At 51.4% G+C, this 17,182-nt stretch overlaps 1 protein-coding gene across 2 annotated transcripts in view; it reads right to left on the bottom strand.

Moving 5' to 3' along the window:
- The window catches only part of ESPL1 (extra spindle pole bodies like 1, separase), a 588,475-nt gene that overhangs the window by 33,540 nt on the left and 537,753 nt on the right, over positions 1–17,182 (bottom strand). For both annotated transcript variants that reach the window (XM_078687592.1, XM_078687600.1), the window contains one exon: positions 12,892–13,056. In XM_078687592.1, the coding sequence (XP_078543718.1) occupies positions 12,892–13,056 (165 nt within the window). The remainder of the gene's footprint in view (positions 1–12,891; positions 13,057–17,182) is intronic.

Raw genomic sequence — 17,182 nt, 5'->3', positions numbered from 1 at the left:
GCTGGTTCGATGTCTTTCGTACTAATCGGACTTATTGTTGCATGCCCGAGGGTGGCGGGGGAGTGGGACTCTTTCCTCCTCCGGGTTTCTTTTTGTAGACTAGTTTAATGTCAGGGCGACAGGCACACTGCAAGTTGGGGTGGCTTTTGAGTCTAACGCAGGGGTGCAGGGTGGGGGGTATTGTAACGGGTTCAAGTTGGGGGGTGGAGGGGAGTGTTTGGGTGTGTTTTATTTTTTCTCAAGGCAAAGTATTGTTTACTTCTTGGATCTGGTCACTGTGTTCGCGATGGGTTGGATTCTGCATTCATTTCCGGGATGGGGGGTAGTGGGTTGAAACTATTGTGTTGGAATGTCAATGGGTTGGGGGATAGGATAAAGCGGGGAGTAGTGCTACAGTTGTTGCGACGCCTCTCCCCTGATGTTGTGTTGTTGCAGGAGACGCACTTGATTGGAAATACTTGTCACGCCATGAATCGGCGAGGATACCGTCTCGCTGTGCACTCTAGGTTCACATCTGGCTCTAGGGGCGTGGGCATCCTAGTCAAGACCTCTCTCCCCCTTGAAATAGACTAAGTGATTCTTGATGATAGGGGGCGCTACGCCGCTCTCACCGGGAGAAGGGAGGGGAGGACCGCTTCGCTGATCTCTGTATATTGTTGATAGCTTTATTTCGATATGCAGATATATCTTAAAAGCATTACATACATATTTAAAACTGCAGATCATCAATTTAAAAATACATTCAAAGATTAAAACAAGTACAAAGTACCGATGATACATACAAATAAGTTAGTTTAAAATGGATTAAATTGAAATAGACAGTCTTTTGGAGCGAATCAACCAAGCCCATCTTAAAACTTTTGAGACGCCACAAACTATGGGGGGGGGGGGGGGGGGAAGTGTCAGTTAATAAGATACGTAACGCCACCAAATGCTGGCATGTCCCTAATAGTCTAAATAGAGGTTTGAGCCAACACCTCCTTGGTCGGGAATAATCAGGGCATTCAAAAAGGATATGTGTCACCGTCTCGGGCCTTGTAGAACAGAGGGCACAAAATGGCGATAGCTACACAGGCATTTTCCATCTGGAAAGGAGAACCCCTATCGGAAGAGTGCCCACTCTGAACTTAAAGTAAAGAGCCCTATCAACTGGCATGGTGATCAAGTCCAGATAGGGTTCATAGGCCACCACGTCCTTGATTCTTAGAAAGGCTGCGGTGGAATTGCAGTGACGGGGGTTTGCGATAAGTTGAGGAGACCCATTCCCAGTATAGTTTTTTCAGGGTAGCTTTGGGTGGGGCAGATTTTGTAGCCCAAGAAGCCCCGAAACCCAGTTCCCCCAGGAGGTTTTTAATATCCCTTAACCACTTAAACTTGTGCCAGCCCCCCATTCCCATCACCTCGGACAGCCCATCGGCATAGGATTTCAGTTCTGGAACCATCCACAAGCGGGCCCATAAAAGCAGCGGCCGAAGGCGAGCCTGGTCCCTGATTGATTTACAGCCCACGTCCAAGAGCACCGGAACTGTTGGGGTGCTCCAGGGGAGAGCCAATAGGTCTTTTAAAAATTTGCTCTCCGACTTAGATAGAGCCTCCAAGTTACAGAGACCCCATATCTCCGCCCCGTATAACGCTGCAGTGACTCCTCTTGCTTTGTATATGACAATTAGTGGTGCCACGGAATGTTTGGATGAAGCGCAATACTCCCTTAACAGCGCACCCCCCACCCTTTTGTGGCTAAGAACCATCTTGTTGATATGGGGTGACTAGCTCATAGCATCGCTCATACGTATTCCCAAGTAATCGAACTCAGAGACTTTCTCGAGAGGGACAGAGTTCAAGACTGGAGCACGTCCTAGTTTCCGTGGTGGGTGCATGATCAGATACTTTGTCTTGTCCACATTAATCACCAAGCCCCTTGCCGAACAAAATTCCTGGAATCAATTCAGAAGCTTCTGGAGACCCTGGGGAGTCTTGGCAATGAGAAGGGTGTCGTCCGCAAAGAGCAGGGTAGGGATTCGTACGCCCCCCAGGGAGGGTGCATCTGCTGGTTCTTGAAGCAGGTGCTCTACCACACCATTAACGTACAAGGAGAATAGTGTGGGAGCTAGCACACATCCCTGTCGGACGCCCCTGCAGACTGGGATCCTGTCAGTCTTTTCCCCATTCTGGCCCCAACGCACCTGGGTGTAATTATCTGTGTGGAGTTTGATCAGGAGCGACAGAATATAGGGGGGCAACCCAAGACCATGCAGGACCCTCCATAGTTCTTCCCTAGGAACCAGGTCAAAGGCAGTCTTCAGGTCAATAAAGGCCAAGTAAAGACTGCCTTTGCCCAGCACCACCACCTTCCAATGCAGTAGCATCAGTCTGAATACCTGTTCAATGGTCCCCGTGCCTGAGCGGAATCCCGCCTGAAAATCAGACAGGATATGGTTTTCGTCCACCCAATGAAGAATCCTCCCCAGAATCACCTTCCCCGCCACCTTTTGTGTCGAGTCAATCAGGCTTATCGGCCTATAGTTCCCAGGGTTGTTTCAACATCCCTTTTTAAATATGGGGACAACCTCTGCCCCTTTCCAAGATTCAGGGACAGGTCCACCCTCCAAGATGGCATTCAGAAGGGCGGTTACTAATTTACCCCATTCAGTCGGGTAGGCTCGAAGTAGGTCCCCTGGGAGCCCATCAGGGCCGGCTGCCTTCAGGTGTACCAGGGACTTAATTACATTCTGTTGGAAAGGCGAACCCGGGGGCGGCAGAAGGTGTCTGACTGACCACCCCTAGGTCTACCCCTCCTTCAGAGAAGGGACCGAGCGATGTTGAGGGGGCCTCCGACGGGGGGGGGGCCCTCTTCTAGAATCGTACAGCAGAGTAACTACACCACTACAAAAGTACACAACACGTAGATAGAGTTTTCAAGCTTTATCTGGCAATAAGTATCGTTTCAATATATACAGCCGATCCTGGGACCGGGAAAGTCTCGTGACAAGGGGTCAGGTAGCGGGACAGTCTTATAGATGGTCGGTGGCAAGGAGACCCTACGCACAGCTCTCAATCCTCGAGCTGGGGGGTTCCGGAAGGTTGGGCCGCGGCAGCGCCAGCAGGCTCCAAGGTGGTTACTGCGAGGATGGACCGCGGCAGCGCCAGCAGGCTCCAAGGTGGTTACAGCGAAGATGGACCGCGGCAGCGCCAGCAGGCTCCAAGGTGGTTACAGCGAAGATGGACCGCGGCAGCGCCAGCAGGCTCCAAGGGGGTTACAGCGAAGATGGGCCGCGGCAGCGCCAGCAGGCTCCAAGGGGGTTACAGCGAAGATGGGCCGCGGCAGCGCCAGCAGGCTCCAAGGTGGTTACAGCGAAGGTGGACCGCGGCAGCGCCAGTAGGCTCCAAGGTGGTTACAGCGAAGGTGGACCGCGGCAGCGCCAGCAGGCTCCAAGGTGGTTACAGCGAAGGTGAACCGCGGCAGCGCCAGCAGGCTCCAGGTAGGGCAATAATGTGAGTTCGTCTCAGGGTCAGCCGACAGCGTCCGCAGGGCTTCGACTCCGTGATACAACTCCCGTCCTACTCCGGGGCTGGCCCAGATATAGGTCTGGAGTCCTTTGATGTCCGGACCCTCTCGCCTGGGGGTCAGAGGGGCCGGGATGATGGTGTCCAGACACCCAGCAGGGGGGTGGAGCCAGCGCCCAGGGAGGCCGGAGGGCGATCGCTACCAGGCGTCCGGGGATGGTTGGAGAGCCATCGAAACTCCCCTCTCCTGGTCTCTGGTTGGGTGGCCACTCTACCACCCGGAGGTTCTTGGTGCCTCGATGGCGGGCTCGCTGGGGCCGCGGCTGGGCCGGGACCACGTGCCTGTGACGTGATGGGCCCAAGATGGCGTCGGGCCTGGAATGTGGGTCCTTGGTGGGCACCGGACCGGTAACGCTGGGGCGGCCCAAGGGCGCAGTGACAGTGGTGGTGGGCCGCCGGGGGCGGATCGGGTGGTTTGTAGGTCGTGCAGAGGTGTGCCCAGGGCCGACCCGGGCTGGTTGGAGGGCCGATGTCGTCCGGGGCCCGCCATGCGGGAGGGGTAGGACCACGCCACGAGGCCGGGTCCAACACATTCGCAACCTCCCGTGAAGTAAAGGGGTCGAGAACACTATCCTCTGCCAAGTGGGCAAGGGAAAATGGCTCATTGAGGGACCCTTCTACCGATGAGTATAAGGACCTGAAGTGGTTAAACCAGATCTGGGCCGGGATAGTACAAGTCCTCAACGTGCCATCAGGTCTGTTCCTGGATCCCACCAGATTCCAAAAGCCCCTGGCATCCTTTCCTTGACTAGCATGCAAAAGGTCCGCCCAGAACTTTTCCTCCCACTCCTTTTTCGCTATTTTTAAGGTTTGGGTGTAAATCTTTCTAGCCAGCCTGGTCCTAGTTTGGGACTTTGATTTGACTGCTTCCAACAGTGCTTTTTTACTTGCCCCACATTTATGGGTATACCATCCCTCTCTTTTCAATGGGCGGGCCCGAGTATTAGCCCCAGTATGTCTAGTTGGAGCAATAAACAAATTGCTTATAGCCGTGGTCAAGTCACAAAAAGTCCCAAACACCTCCTCAGGCCCACCCTCATGAGAGTCCAATTTACATTGGGCTGTGGCGAGAAGAAGTGTTATTGCTGCAACCGTCTCCGCGGATAGGGTGAGCTTTGCCCACTTCAGCCGCCTGCCACAGTTCGAGACAGATGGTTCCCCGAATTTGACGATGGTACGTGGCCAGGGGCCCCTTTTGCCCTCCGACCACCAGGGAGTCAAAGCGAGAGAGAGCAGGTTGTGATCGCTCTCAACGGACGTGATAATTTCCATGTCCCTCACCGAGCTCCAAAGGCACACGTCAAGATAGTCAATTCTTGACGTGTGGTTGGGCCTGTTATAAGTGTGGGCTCCCGCCTTATCAGAATGTGACCTCCCATTGAGGGCCCTCAGAACGAATTCCATACTAAGAGTGTTAATCTGGAGTGCCACTTCAGTCCACCTCTTGATCGGGGTAAGCTCTAAGGCCGGGATCCCCCTCCTTTGGTCCTCCTCTTCCAAATCCATGGTATCGTCCGAGCCCAAGGGCTCGAACGTGCAGTTTAGGTCACCCGCAACCAGGGTACATGATTTAAATGGAGAGTACCTTAGCAGGCCCTCCAGGAGAGCAATAGTGGGCGACTGTCTACCTCCCTTTGTGCCCCGGGCATAGATGTTGTAAATGTTCAAGATGGCACGACCCCGGGCGTCTTTTAGGATAATAATAAGGAGATCCGGGCAATTGGTCTGGTGCTCCTCGACTCTACAGTTTAAAGAAGTTGCCACCCAAATGAGGAGGCCACCCGAGGGGCGTCCCCTCCCAGATGCCGGGTAGACAGCAGAGATAGAGTAGGAAGAATATCCCACCTTATGGGTGGGCTCCCTGCTCCATGTCTCCTGAAAGATGCGGATTGAGTACTCTTCCACAAGGGCATTCCAGTCCGGCAGTGCCAGCTTCCTGTCTATTCCAGCCACGTTCCAGCTGAAAATCCTAAGACCTGGATCCGTTACAGCTGGGACGCAGTTGGGCACGTCATCACAGCGGACATCTGCCCTGACCGGAACTAGAGGTCCACTGCCCTCTCCATTGTTACCCTGCCCCCCACCAGGTTCCCGGATGGGAGATGGGGCTATATGGTTTATTGTTGGGGTGGATGAGCTAGTCAACAGTACAGTAGGAGAGGCGACCCCGCCCGCTTTATAATCCCCCAAGGCCGCCCCACAGGCAACATCAAGTCAGTAACCCGAAGAGCCCCACTTCCAGCCTGGCCATGCTGCCTGTGGGTGGAACTGTGGTGCCGCCGGAGACTCTGGGCGACCACTGTAGCTGTGTTATGTCTCCGGATAGGGTGAGCCAAAGTAATTCATAACAGGCCGCGGGTAGAAATAAGTTAAATCCACCACATCGATGCCTAGACCGCCTGCTACATGGTTATGGTACAGATTGTGTGTGCAACTCTACTGTCTTGAAAGTTGACTACCACACAATCTCCTTCTAGGCGTCTCTTGCCATTTCCTACCCAGCCCACCGTACGTACTCCAAGAATCAGCCCCTCCAAACCCCTAGGTAGCGGCTTATTGGATTTCAACCAGTGCAGAGTTTTATTCTTTAAGGCCTGGTGGGTTTCGAGCTGAGCATCCTTCAGAGGGGGACATTAATGAGAACAGCAACATATGGGTGGCACTCTGGGGGGAGATGTACAGGTGGGCTCCTTGGAGTCGCTTTCGGCGGTATGACAGCTGAAGAGCCAACTCCCAGATGGCTCGCAGCGGGTTTAGCCTGGGGAGCAGGGCCAACTCCCCTGCCATTGACCGCTACCTGAACCAATCGTTTAGACGAGACCCCATCAGCTGGCAACTTAAGATGGCCGGATTTCGTAGTTGAAGCTTTAGGTGTTTCAAGAGAGCTTGAATGGACCTGGACAGTATGGGTGATGGTCCCAGGATTAGCCACGGTAGGAGTTGTAGGAGCAATGATTGGGTCCTTACAGACTGCAGTAGTAGGTGCAGTCATTATCGAGGGTGGAGCCTGCTACCAGATACCCGCTTACCCATGTTCCCGCCCGTGCTGTCCTCCCTAGCTCTTGACTGGAGTTTGATTAGGGTTTTCAATGAGAAGAAGTTGTCCAGTGTAGTCTGCTCAAACCTGTCTAACCTTTCCCCCAGACCCTTAAATTGGTCAATGAGCGGGACTAGTAAGGATTTAATCCGGTCCTCGAATTGTTTGAAAGAAGCTGGGTCATGCAGTATTGCCTGCGCAACCTCAGGTGTAGTGCCTAGGGAAACACGCCCTTCTACCATCTCCGGGTTCACCAAGGCTGAACCATTGCCTGATTTGGGGGCCAAGTCCTTTACAACAAGCTTCCTTGAGCGCTTGTGCAATGCGGTAAAAACACCCTTCCGCAAACTCTCAGCCCTTTTCCTTTTCCTTTTTATGCAAACTGAAGGGTCATGGACGAAGGACGGCAAAGTCGGAGCCTGTGGAGGACCTGGGTGTAACAATGGCAAATCCTGGTCGATGGAGGCGCGGCGAGTCTAGGGTGCGTGGACCCAAGGCCGCAGGACTGCCAGTATGGGATGGCGATTGTGCGACCAAGCTCTCCAACCTGTCAATGCTTGCTCTAATAGCGGCCACCCGTGGCTGTTCGACCAAGCCCAAAGGGAGAGGGAGAGTAGCGTGGGTAAGGGTGGGCGACTGGGCCAGCGCCATTGCCCCAAGCGAGGAGCGTCTGGCCGGTAGGAGTTCCTGTGAAAGACGTCGCTCCGTCATCACAATTTCTTTCTCCATTACAGCAGCTACTCTGGTGATGAATTTGTCCATTGTGCCTACCGTCGTGCTCCCAGGACCCCCCCCACCCCCTCCCCTTAGTATTTTCCCCGACCGAGTGGACATCGGGGTAGCTAGACCCTCAGCCAGTGTTCAATCACCTACAGTACCTGAGGTATCCGATGACAGGGGGGTGGCCCAACCCAGCCTCTGACAGCCCCTGACTGCCACAGACTGCCCGCCCTTTGCCCGGGCTTCGCTCGGCGTCCCGCTCGCGTCCCGCTACGCGGATCCGCTCCTTAGTAAAGGGGCGTTGCGGGCGGGGGGCGTGTTGTCCAGGGGGCGCGGCGGCAATTTCCGGCACTGCACAGGGCTCCTGGTCAGTGTAGTCCCTGGCGCTTGCTCCGCCTCCCAATAGGTCCTCGTTGCTCCCAATGGCCGGAAGGAAAGAAGACCCGAGCAGCCCCTCGCTATCCACGCGAAGCGGCACCCGCAGAGCGGGTGTGGCGAGAGGTGGAGTGGAGTGGGATAGCGGTACCCCCTCAGGAGAGGGGATAAAGGGTCGGCTCCGGTCGATTCCCACGAGGCCCGCGCTGAAAGAGCCACAGGTACGCTCTGTATATGTCCCGCCCGGTCTGCAGACCTCGACCTGTGCAGATCTTGGGCGTGTGGTGTTGGGGCTCCCGGAGGGCATCCTGATAATAGGCGGAGATTTCAACTCGGTTGTCTCCGGTACCCTAGATCGCTACCCCCACAGATCTCCCTAGGTCGCAATCCTGGTTGAGTGGGTTCTTGGATACACTGGGGTTGGTAGATTACTGGAGGCTGATGCACCCGGACCTAACAATACACTTTCCACTCTGGGGCCCACGGCAGTCTTTGTAGACTTGACTATGTTTTGATGCCGTCGGCACAGGCCTCCTCTATCAGGGAGATTAGACATCTGGCCCGGGGCATATCAGATAACTCCCCACTGTGGCTCCTGATGAACACTAGTATGGGTAACGAGGGTCGGGTTGCCCCGATCAATCCCTGGTATCTTCGCAATCCCAAAACCCGTGCAGAGTTGATCAAGTCCCTGGATCAGTGTTTTGCTGAGAACGAGGGGTCCGTGTCCTCTACTGTATCACTGTGGGAGGCATTTAAGACGGTCATCCGTGGACAGGCACTATCGTTAATCGCTGGTGCCAAGAAAAGTAAAAATGAGGAGTTGGTCCGTCTAGAGACTGAAATAGCTGAGCTTGAAAGGGAATTGGAACTGGGGGTGACTCGTGATAAGCTTCATACCCTCAGCCTCAAACAACTAGATTACAAAGCCCTGGTTACGGATGCTGCGAAAGTCATGAGTAGAGAGCAACAGGGTAGACTGTATGATGTGGGAGACAAGGCAGGGAAATTGATTGCCTGGCTAGACAAAAAAAGAGAGGGCGAGTCGTGTGGTTCCAGTGATTGAGAAAGCTGATGGAGTGTGTGTGACTGACCCTACAGATCGTTGAGTGTTTCGCGGACCATTTCCAAACTGTGTACTCCCTGGTTTCTGATAGACCTGAAAAAGACTCATCTGTTGCTGCGTGACATTGCATTGCCTTGCCTGTGGGACCTAATGGACGCAGCACTCTCAGCGGAAGAGGTGGCCATTGCTATTCGCTCCGTGCGTTCGGGCAAAGCCATGGGTCCTAACGGTCTACCCATCGAGCTATACAAGTTGCGTCCTGATACAATGGCGCCGTAAATCCGCGACATGTTTCTAGAGTCGCGGGACATCGGCTCCCTCCCTCGTGATCAGCGTCTCGCTACCATCGTGGTGGTCCATGAGGAGGGGAAACCAAGGGATCGCTGTGCGTCCTACAGGCCCATTTCGCTTTTAAACACCGAACCAAAGATTTTTGCCAAGTTGTTGGCAAAACGCTTGATAACAGTAAATAGTGACTTGATTCACCCGGATCAGTCCGGTTTCATCCCACACCGCAATACAGCGCTCAACCTGAGGCGTCTGCACGGAGTTCTCGCGAGGGCCGCGTTTCTGCGCGAGCCGGCCATTTTGGCTTCCATGGACTCTACGATGGCCTTCGATACACTGGAATGGCCATATCTCTGGGCCGCTCTGGCGAAATTCGGCTTTGGTCCCGGGTTCATTGGTTGGGTGAAACTTTTGTACGAGGAGCCATTGGCGCAGGTGGTAGTCAATGGTCGAGTGTCTAGACCCTTTGTCCTCAGGAGGGGCACGCGGCAGGGCTGTCCGTTGTCCCCACTTCTTTTCGCCCTGGAACCTCTGGTCGCCTGGTTGCGATGGGAGCATTCGATGAAGGGTATTCAATGGACCCCGGAATTCGAAGATCGCATATCGCTCTACGCTGACGATATTCTGTTGTACCTTACGTCCCCATGAAAATCGTTGAATGTTTTGATTGATGTGCTCACCTCGTTTGGTAGAAATTCTGGCTTAGTGATCAATTGGGCCAAGTCTTGTGTGTATGTGCTTTCGGGTGGTGCCCCCTCCCTGCCGCGTGGGTGCCCCGTCCAGGTCTCGCAAACCGGATTTAAATACTTGGGGATTTTTATATCTTTGGATCCAGCGGCTCGCTATGAACGTAATCTGCTCCCTCCTCTTCAGAGGTTAAAAATGGACGTTGTGGGTTGGCGCAAGCTACCGCTTTCGCCACTTGGGCGCACAGCTCTTTTTAAGATGATGTCCCTACCGCGATTTTTATACGCTCTCCAGAATACATTTGATATTATTCCGGCGAGTTACTTTCGAGAGGTGGAGAGTCTTCAGAGGCAATTGCTCTGGGATGGACGCCCGCGTATTGCCCTTCCTAAGCTTACGCTCCCCTGGTCTGACGGGGGTATAGCACATCCGGATATCAGGCGATATTACTGGGCCTCTCAGCTGGGAGCGATTAATCATGGAACGTACGCGCAGGCCTCTAACCCGGCATTTGAGATGGATAAATATTTGTTACCGAGCGGGAACTACAATAGGGCGCTTTATTCCAAAGTAGCAGGAAGGGAACTATCGGGACCCACCAAGATTGTGATACGAGTGTGGCACGACGCGAATGCGGCAATGGGATGGAGGGATTTACTGACCCGAGCGACTCAGTTGTATGCATCTGAAAGACTGGGATGCCTTTGGAAGACGAAAGGATTTGAAAAGTGGGATATGATTGATATCAGTAGGGTGAGTGATCTTTGGGTCAAGGGTAAAATCAAGACCTTCGGGGCGTTGAAGACCGAGTATGAGTTGAGTGACAGGGAATTCTTTCGTTACGTACAGATTCACCACGCATTGAGTTCAGTTTTTCCTGGGGGCACTAACATCCCCGAATCTTCCCCACTCGAAGATCGGGTGTTTGACGGCTACGTGCCCGACAGCACTATTTCTTTGATATACAAGAAATTGATTAATGATCGGTCGGGTCTGTTGGTGCGTCTCAGGGAGGTTTGGACCAGTGACGGCTTACAGTTGGACGATGAGGACTGGAATCTGCGCTATCCTCGCCTAAGGAGGTCGCGATTCCGGCCCGTCTCCGACTCGTGCAGCTCAAAATCCTACATCGTGTATAGTTCACTGGCCCGCGCTTGATTCATATGGGTTATTCCTTGGATGGGTTATGTAAGCGTGGATGTGGACTGGTCGGAACCATCCTCCATATAATTTGGGAGTGTCCGGAGGCAGTGGTGTATTGGAATCGTGTCCATATTGTGATGGAAAGGGTCACGGGAGTGGCATTATTGCCAGAGGCCAGGCACTGCCTGTTCAATGTCTGGGAGCCGAATGATTATGATGTGGCACAGAGGCAGTGGGCGACCCTTGGGAATATGATTGCTAAGAGACATCGTACAGTTGTGGGGTTCCCAGCGGCCGCCCACGGTATCGGTGTGGAAGGAGAACATGGACTGGTGCATGTTTAGAGAGAAGACGGTGTATGTAGCTAGGGGCAGACCTAGGAAGTGGAATAAAATCTGGGGCCAGTGGAACTCCTACTGTGGAAACATATGTACACCTCCATTCGTCGAGACTCCAGAGGTTCCTCTTTACCCCTGATCCGACACTCCAAGTCTTGTGCATCTTATGTGATTACTGCTCTTGTTTCCTCACTGGCCCCCCCTCTTACATCAATGATTTCTGTATTATATTGCAAGGCGATTTTTCCCCCCGTTGTAACACATGTCCGAATGTACAATTTACTGCCTTGTGTATAATTTCTTATTTAATAAAAAAGTGAAAAAAAATACAAAAAAAAGATAGGAGACAGCACTAAGGGGGAGCAAATTGTCCACTTCCTCTGCTTTCATTGTGGGAAATATTCTCAAGACCCTGAACAGCATGGAGTTAGAGCCATAGAAGGCCTTTATATTATTCAAACTCTCTCTGGGGCAAAGGGAACATGGACGTTTTCCTCATACCAAGGTGAGCTTTGTTTATGGTAAGCACCACATGGGAAACTTCAGCCCTAGCTTAAGTCTGCTCTGGACCCAGAAGAATCTGGAACAAAAGCCACTGGAACCAGGGCTGTTGACAGAGGAGCAACCAGTACATGTGTATATTGCACGAATGCACAGCCCAGCAGTGGAAGTGGAGGAGGCGGAGGCCGGGCCCACAAGTGAAAGCGCAATTGGAGGTCTTACAGTAGGGGGCTTGAAAGCACACCGTATGGATACAGTGGAATCATCTTTCTGCAACTCTTCAGCGATGACCCAATGAACTATGGGGGCACTGGCTGCAGGATTGGAATCTGATCAAAGTTGGGCCGACTAAGGGACCTCTGCCTGAAATGGGAGAGTTGACAGCACGAAGAATCCAGTTTGGACTTTATTTTTTACTGGTCTCTCTCTATCGTCTTGGATAGATCTAAAGATCATGAGCAGGCCCAGAATTGCCTTGCAACCTGAAACAAGACGTACCTGGTTTCTTAGCCTTGACAACGTCAAGTTTGGAGCCCTTTTCCCAGATGGCTTTCAGCTCTATCAGGGAGAATTTGTCTCAGGACGAGTTATATTTTGTGACTAAGATAAAAAAACCAGTCATGCACATTCATGACAACTGCTTTGACACTTGTGGCGCGGTTTAAAAGCTGTTCAGAGGGGAGACATGTGTGAACAGTGTCCAGTTCAGGTGAGAATATTCTAAAGGGTTTGAAATTCAAGGGAGCTAGATTCTGGATCTGTGGGGAAGGGGCACAGAAAGAGGGAACCGACATCAGCATCCAGGGTGGCACCTAGATGCAACACTGGCCCATTTTTCTAGACAGGACGGCGTCATGGAGGAGGCAGATAATGCAACCAGCTGGAATGCAGGAGCAATCACAATAGCTTAAAGATCAGCAGGTGTCTGGGTATTTCACAAGGTGAGGAATCTGTAGTTAGAAATATCCATTAGAAACAGGCTGTAGATCTGGAAATGATTTAAAGATTAAGCATGCATCTTTGAAAATCTTTTGTAGTTTGGGGAAGTTTTGGTAATTGATCTCAAGAAGCTCCCATTCCACAAAAAGTGATAAGGACACATTTCTTACTCCCAAACTTTAAATCCCCATGCTATATAGTTTAAGGATGGTATGCAGGAAGATTCAACTCACCATCCCGCCATGAGGTACTTAAGGATAATACCAGCTCCTTCCAACTTTCCACGCACAGCCAGAGCAGCACTGCTGCAGCCAAACAGCAAGGACACAGCACTACAATCCAGCCGTACGAGGGATTGACCATCAAGGAAGTAGGCACCAGCACCATGCCCGGCATAGCTGGAAAGATCAGAGAAATCTATTAAAAAAGGATCCTGGACTAATGGATGGAAAGTCTCAAATGCTAAAATCCTATATAAAGCATACTATTGTCTCAATATTTTATTAGATGTTACATCAGTGTAAATAATAGTCTATAAAGCACAGGCTGTACAACACTATCAACCCTTCAGTACTCCAGTACTACAGGCTTTCAAACCTCATAACCAACACCACATGCGCCATCCTAACCAATTCAAAAAGGATTAGATTCTCCAACATTGCAACCTTGACAGCCCTTCAAATCTAGATACTACATTTAACTCACATCAGCACTGCAGTCTTGTGGTAACACAATTCCAGTCATTCTCAGTATTGTATGCCTATTGAGGTTGTATAAGTTGAGTACTCACCAAGTCTGGAGCCTTGAAGCCCCTATGACCAACACAAACCTAAACTGCTTACATTTATTAATTTATTTTAGTGTTTTATAGAGCGCGAACTTGACCCGTGAGGGTATCAGAGCGCTTTATAGGAAATATCACAGTGTTCCAACAAAGTCAATGTGCAGAAGTATACAGAAACTGTACAAAGGGATGTGAAGGGACAGGGGTGTGGGGAACATAGGGATATTGGGGCTACCATGGTAAGATTGCAATCAAAATTAGATTCAGTAAAGAAATTAAAGGCCCCGTAAACTCTCTGTGGGGAGGGTTGGTGATCTGAGAAGAACGATAGTCTTAGAAACATCAGATTTGTGGTCAGGCATTAGGCAAGGAATTTACCCATGAGGAAGGTTTTAGCCTCCTTCTTGAGGTGTGCTAGAGAAGGAGTAGTTTCTTACCTGTAACTCCAGTTCTGTAGTAGGGGTATCTCTGTTATAGTCATAATCTAGTGAATAGTCCCACCCATGTGCGTGGACCCCGGAGCAATCAAAAATAATCTCTTAAGCGGTCTTCTTTGCAGTCCTGCATAGACACTTAGGAGAAAATCAAGACAAATAATGCAGCCTAACACTTATAAGGCTACAATGGCCACCACTTCATCTAAACAGTGAAAAGGATAGCCAACAATGTCAGATTTTACACATTTTACCAAGTTTCCCTCAGAGAAAACTCCACTTCACCAAAATCCTTGAAATGATAGAAAGGGTTGGACAGACAAGCTGCCATTATGTGTCTGGAAAAGGGATACCATGCCTTTAAGGAACTCTCCAGAGACCCTCGGTATCCCAGGATGCACAGCCAAAGTCCTTTTACTTTCAGTTCTTTTTGACGGTGTATAAAGCAAGGCCTGTAGCACACAGTACATTATCATTTTCTCCACCGGGGAGGAGGGCGGGCGCTTATGAGTAGAACAGAGATTCCCCTACTACAGAACTGGAGTTAAGGTAAGAAACTACTCCTTCTGTAGTAGGGGATCTCTGTGTATAGTCATAATCTAGTGAATAGAATGGCAAGCCCATCCCAACAATCAATCTGGCGGTGGAAGAAAAACAACACCACTACTGTGCAAACAGATTCCTCAAAGAAGCCGGCCCAACCTGAGCATCTGCCCTGGCATCAGAGTCAAGACAGCAGTGACTAGCAAAGGTATGGATCGACTTCCAAGTAGCAGCCCTGCAGATATCTGCAATGGGAACATTACGGAGCAAAGCCGTTGTTGCTGCTTTGCCCCTGGTAGAATGAACCTTAGGCTTACCCCCTACAGTCTTGTTAGCTTTCTGATAACATAACTGGATACTAGGACACAATCCACCTAGAGATGGACTGTTTTGAGGTGGCAAGACCAGTCCTGACCGACCCATAGTTGACAAACAATTGGTCTGACCTACGAATGTCCTTGGTCTTATCAAGGTAGAATTTTAACACCCTTCTGACATCCAGGGAATGTAGAGACCTTTCCACTGGAGTGGAAGGATTCTGGAAAAACGTAGGTAAAGTTCTAGTCGGATTGACATGGAAATCAGAGATCACCTTAGGAAGGAGCTTAGGGTGAGTACGCATCACAAACGTAGCAGCATGAAATACAGTATAAGGTTCTTGGCAACACAATACCTGAATTTCCCTCACCCTGCGGGCCGATGTAATGGCCACTAGGAAGGCCGCCTTCCACGACAAGTGCTGTAGAGAAGCCTTATGGATAGGTTCAAAAGGCTCCTTCATTAACCTGGACAGCACCACATTCAGCTCCCATGATGGCGAAGGACGCCGAACAGGAGGAAACACTTTCTTCAATCCTTCCAAAAAATCTATAATCACAGGGATCTGGAAGAAGGATGTCTGTGAAGGGCATTTCCTATATGCAGTTAATGCTGCAAGGTGTACCTTAATGGAATGGAAATTAAGGCCCGACTGAGCGAAATGCAGATGGTAAGGAAGAATGAAATCTTCCTTGCAGGTTGTCGGATCATAGTCCTTGGAAGTACACCAGATGCAGAACCTTTTCCACTTGTAAGAGTAAGAAGTCCTAGTGGAAGGTCGCTTAGCCTCCTTCAATATGTCCATGCAATCCTCTGGAAGATTCAGATGTCCATATTGCACTATCTCAGGAGCCATGCCGCTAAACTCAACGATGAGAGGTTGGGGTGCACCATCTGCCCCCCGAACTTCGTGAGAAGGTCCGGCCGACACGGCAGCCGCACGTGGGGTAGGAGAGACCGGTGAAGCAGGTCCGTGAACCACCACTGTCAGGCCACTCCGGAGCAATGAGGATCATCCGTGCTCTGGACTGAGACAGCTTGATGAGTACTGCCGGAATCAGGGGAATGGGTGGAAAAGCGTACAGAAAGCTGTTCGACCAGTTGATCCATAGCGCGTTCCCCAGAGTCCCCGGTTGGTAATACCTGGAGGCGAAGTCTCGGCATTTTTGTTTTCGGCGGTGGCGAACAGATCTACGTCCAGAGTGCCCCACCTGTCGAAGATGTTTCCTAGCACTTCGTCGTTTAGAACCCACTCGTGGTTTTCTTGCACCAGCCTGCTTAGTGCGTCCGCCTGAGCATTCTGTACACCTGGCAGATGGGTAGCCGTTATCGTCAATCCTCTGGCTAGCAGCCAGTGCCAGATCGCCTGCGCTTCCTGTGACAGTGTGCCCGATCTCGAGCCCCCCTGCTTGTTAAGGTAATACATTGTGGTCGTATTGTCCGTCTGTACAATCAAGGAGCTGGTCTGGAAGGACGGATGAAAGGCCTTCAGCGCCAAGTGAACAGATCTGAGTTCCAGGAAATTGATGTGATACGTGGATTCCGCCGGGGACCACGTTCCCTGGATCTGTAGATGGTCTGAATGCGCTCCTCAGCCGTGGAGAGAAGCATCCGTGACGATAGTTTGAATGGGAATGTCCTTGTGGAATGGAACCCCCTTGAGGAGATTCTCTGCTGCGCACCACCATCTCAGGGACTGCTGAGCGTAAAGAGAAAGTCGGATCATGCCGTCCCAGCTCCCCCGCTTCTGGTCCCACTGATCCTCCAGACATCCCTTCAGCGGCCTCATGTGAAGGCGTGCGTGCGGCGTGAGGAAGATGCAAGAGGCCATCGACCCCAGTAGAGAAGACACCGTCCTCACTTTCGTAGATGGAACAGTTTTGAGAGCCTGAACCTTACGAAGGATCGATAAGCGTCGCTCCTCCGAAGGAGACACGCTTGCTGAAAGAGTATCGATGGAGGCTCCCAAGTACTGCAGGCACTGGACAGGAGTCGGAACGGACTTGGACATGTTTATGTGCAACCCCAGTTGGTTCAACAGAACGGCCGTCACTTTGAAGTGCAATTGCGCTTCCTGGAAGGTGGAGGCTTTGATCAGCCAGTCGTCCAGGTAGACAAAACACCTTGTTCCTTCTCAGGTGTACTGCCATGCACTTTGAAAAAGTCCTGGGTGCAGACTTCAGTCCAAACTGTAGTACGGTGTACTGATAGTGGTTGGCGCAGACTAGAAAGCGCAGGAACTTCCGATGTTTCCATGCAATGGGCACATGGAACGCATCATGTAGATCTATAGCACAAAGCCAGTCTCCTCTTTGCAGCTGGGGATAGATCTGGTGCGAAGACAGCATGCAAAATTTCTCTCTGCGAATCCATTTGTTTGCTTGTCGCAAATCCAGAATGGGCCTGAACTCGTTCTGGTCCTTCTTGCGCACCAGGAAGAACCGT

The sequence above is a fragment of the Lissotriton helveticus genome, chromosome 1_1 (genome assembly GCF_964261635.1).
Source record: "Lissotriton helveticus chromosome 1_1, aLisHel1.1, whole genome shotgun sequence".
Lineage (NCBI taxonomy): Eukaryota > Metazoa > Chordata > Amphibia > Caudata > Salamandridae > Lissotriton > Lissotriton helveticus.
This window is presented reverse-complemented; position numbering and strand designations above follow the sequence as displayed.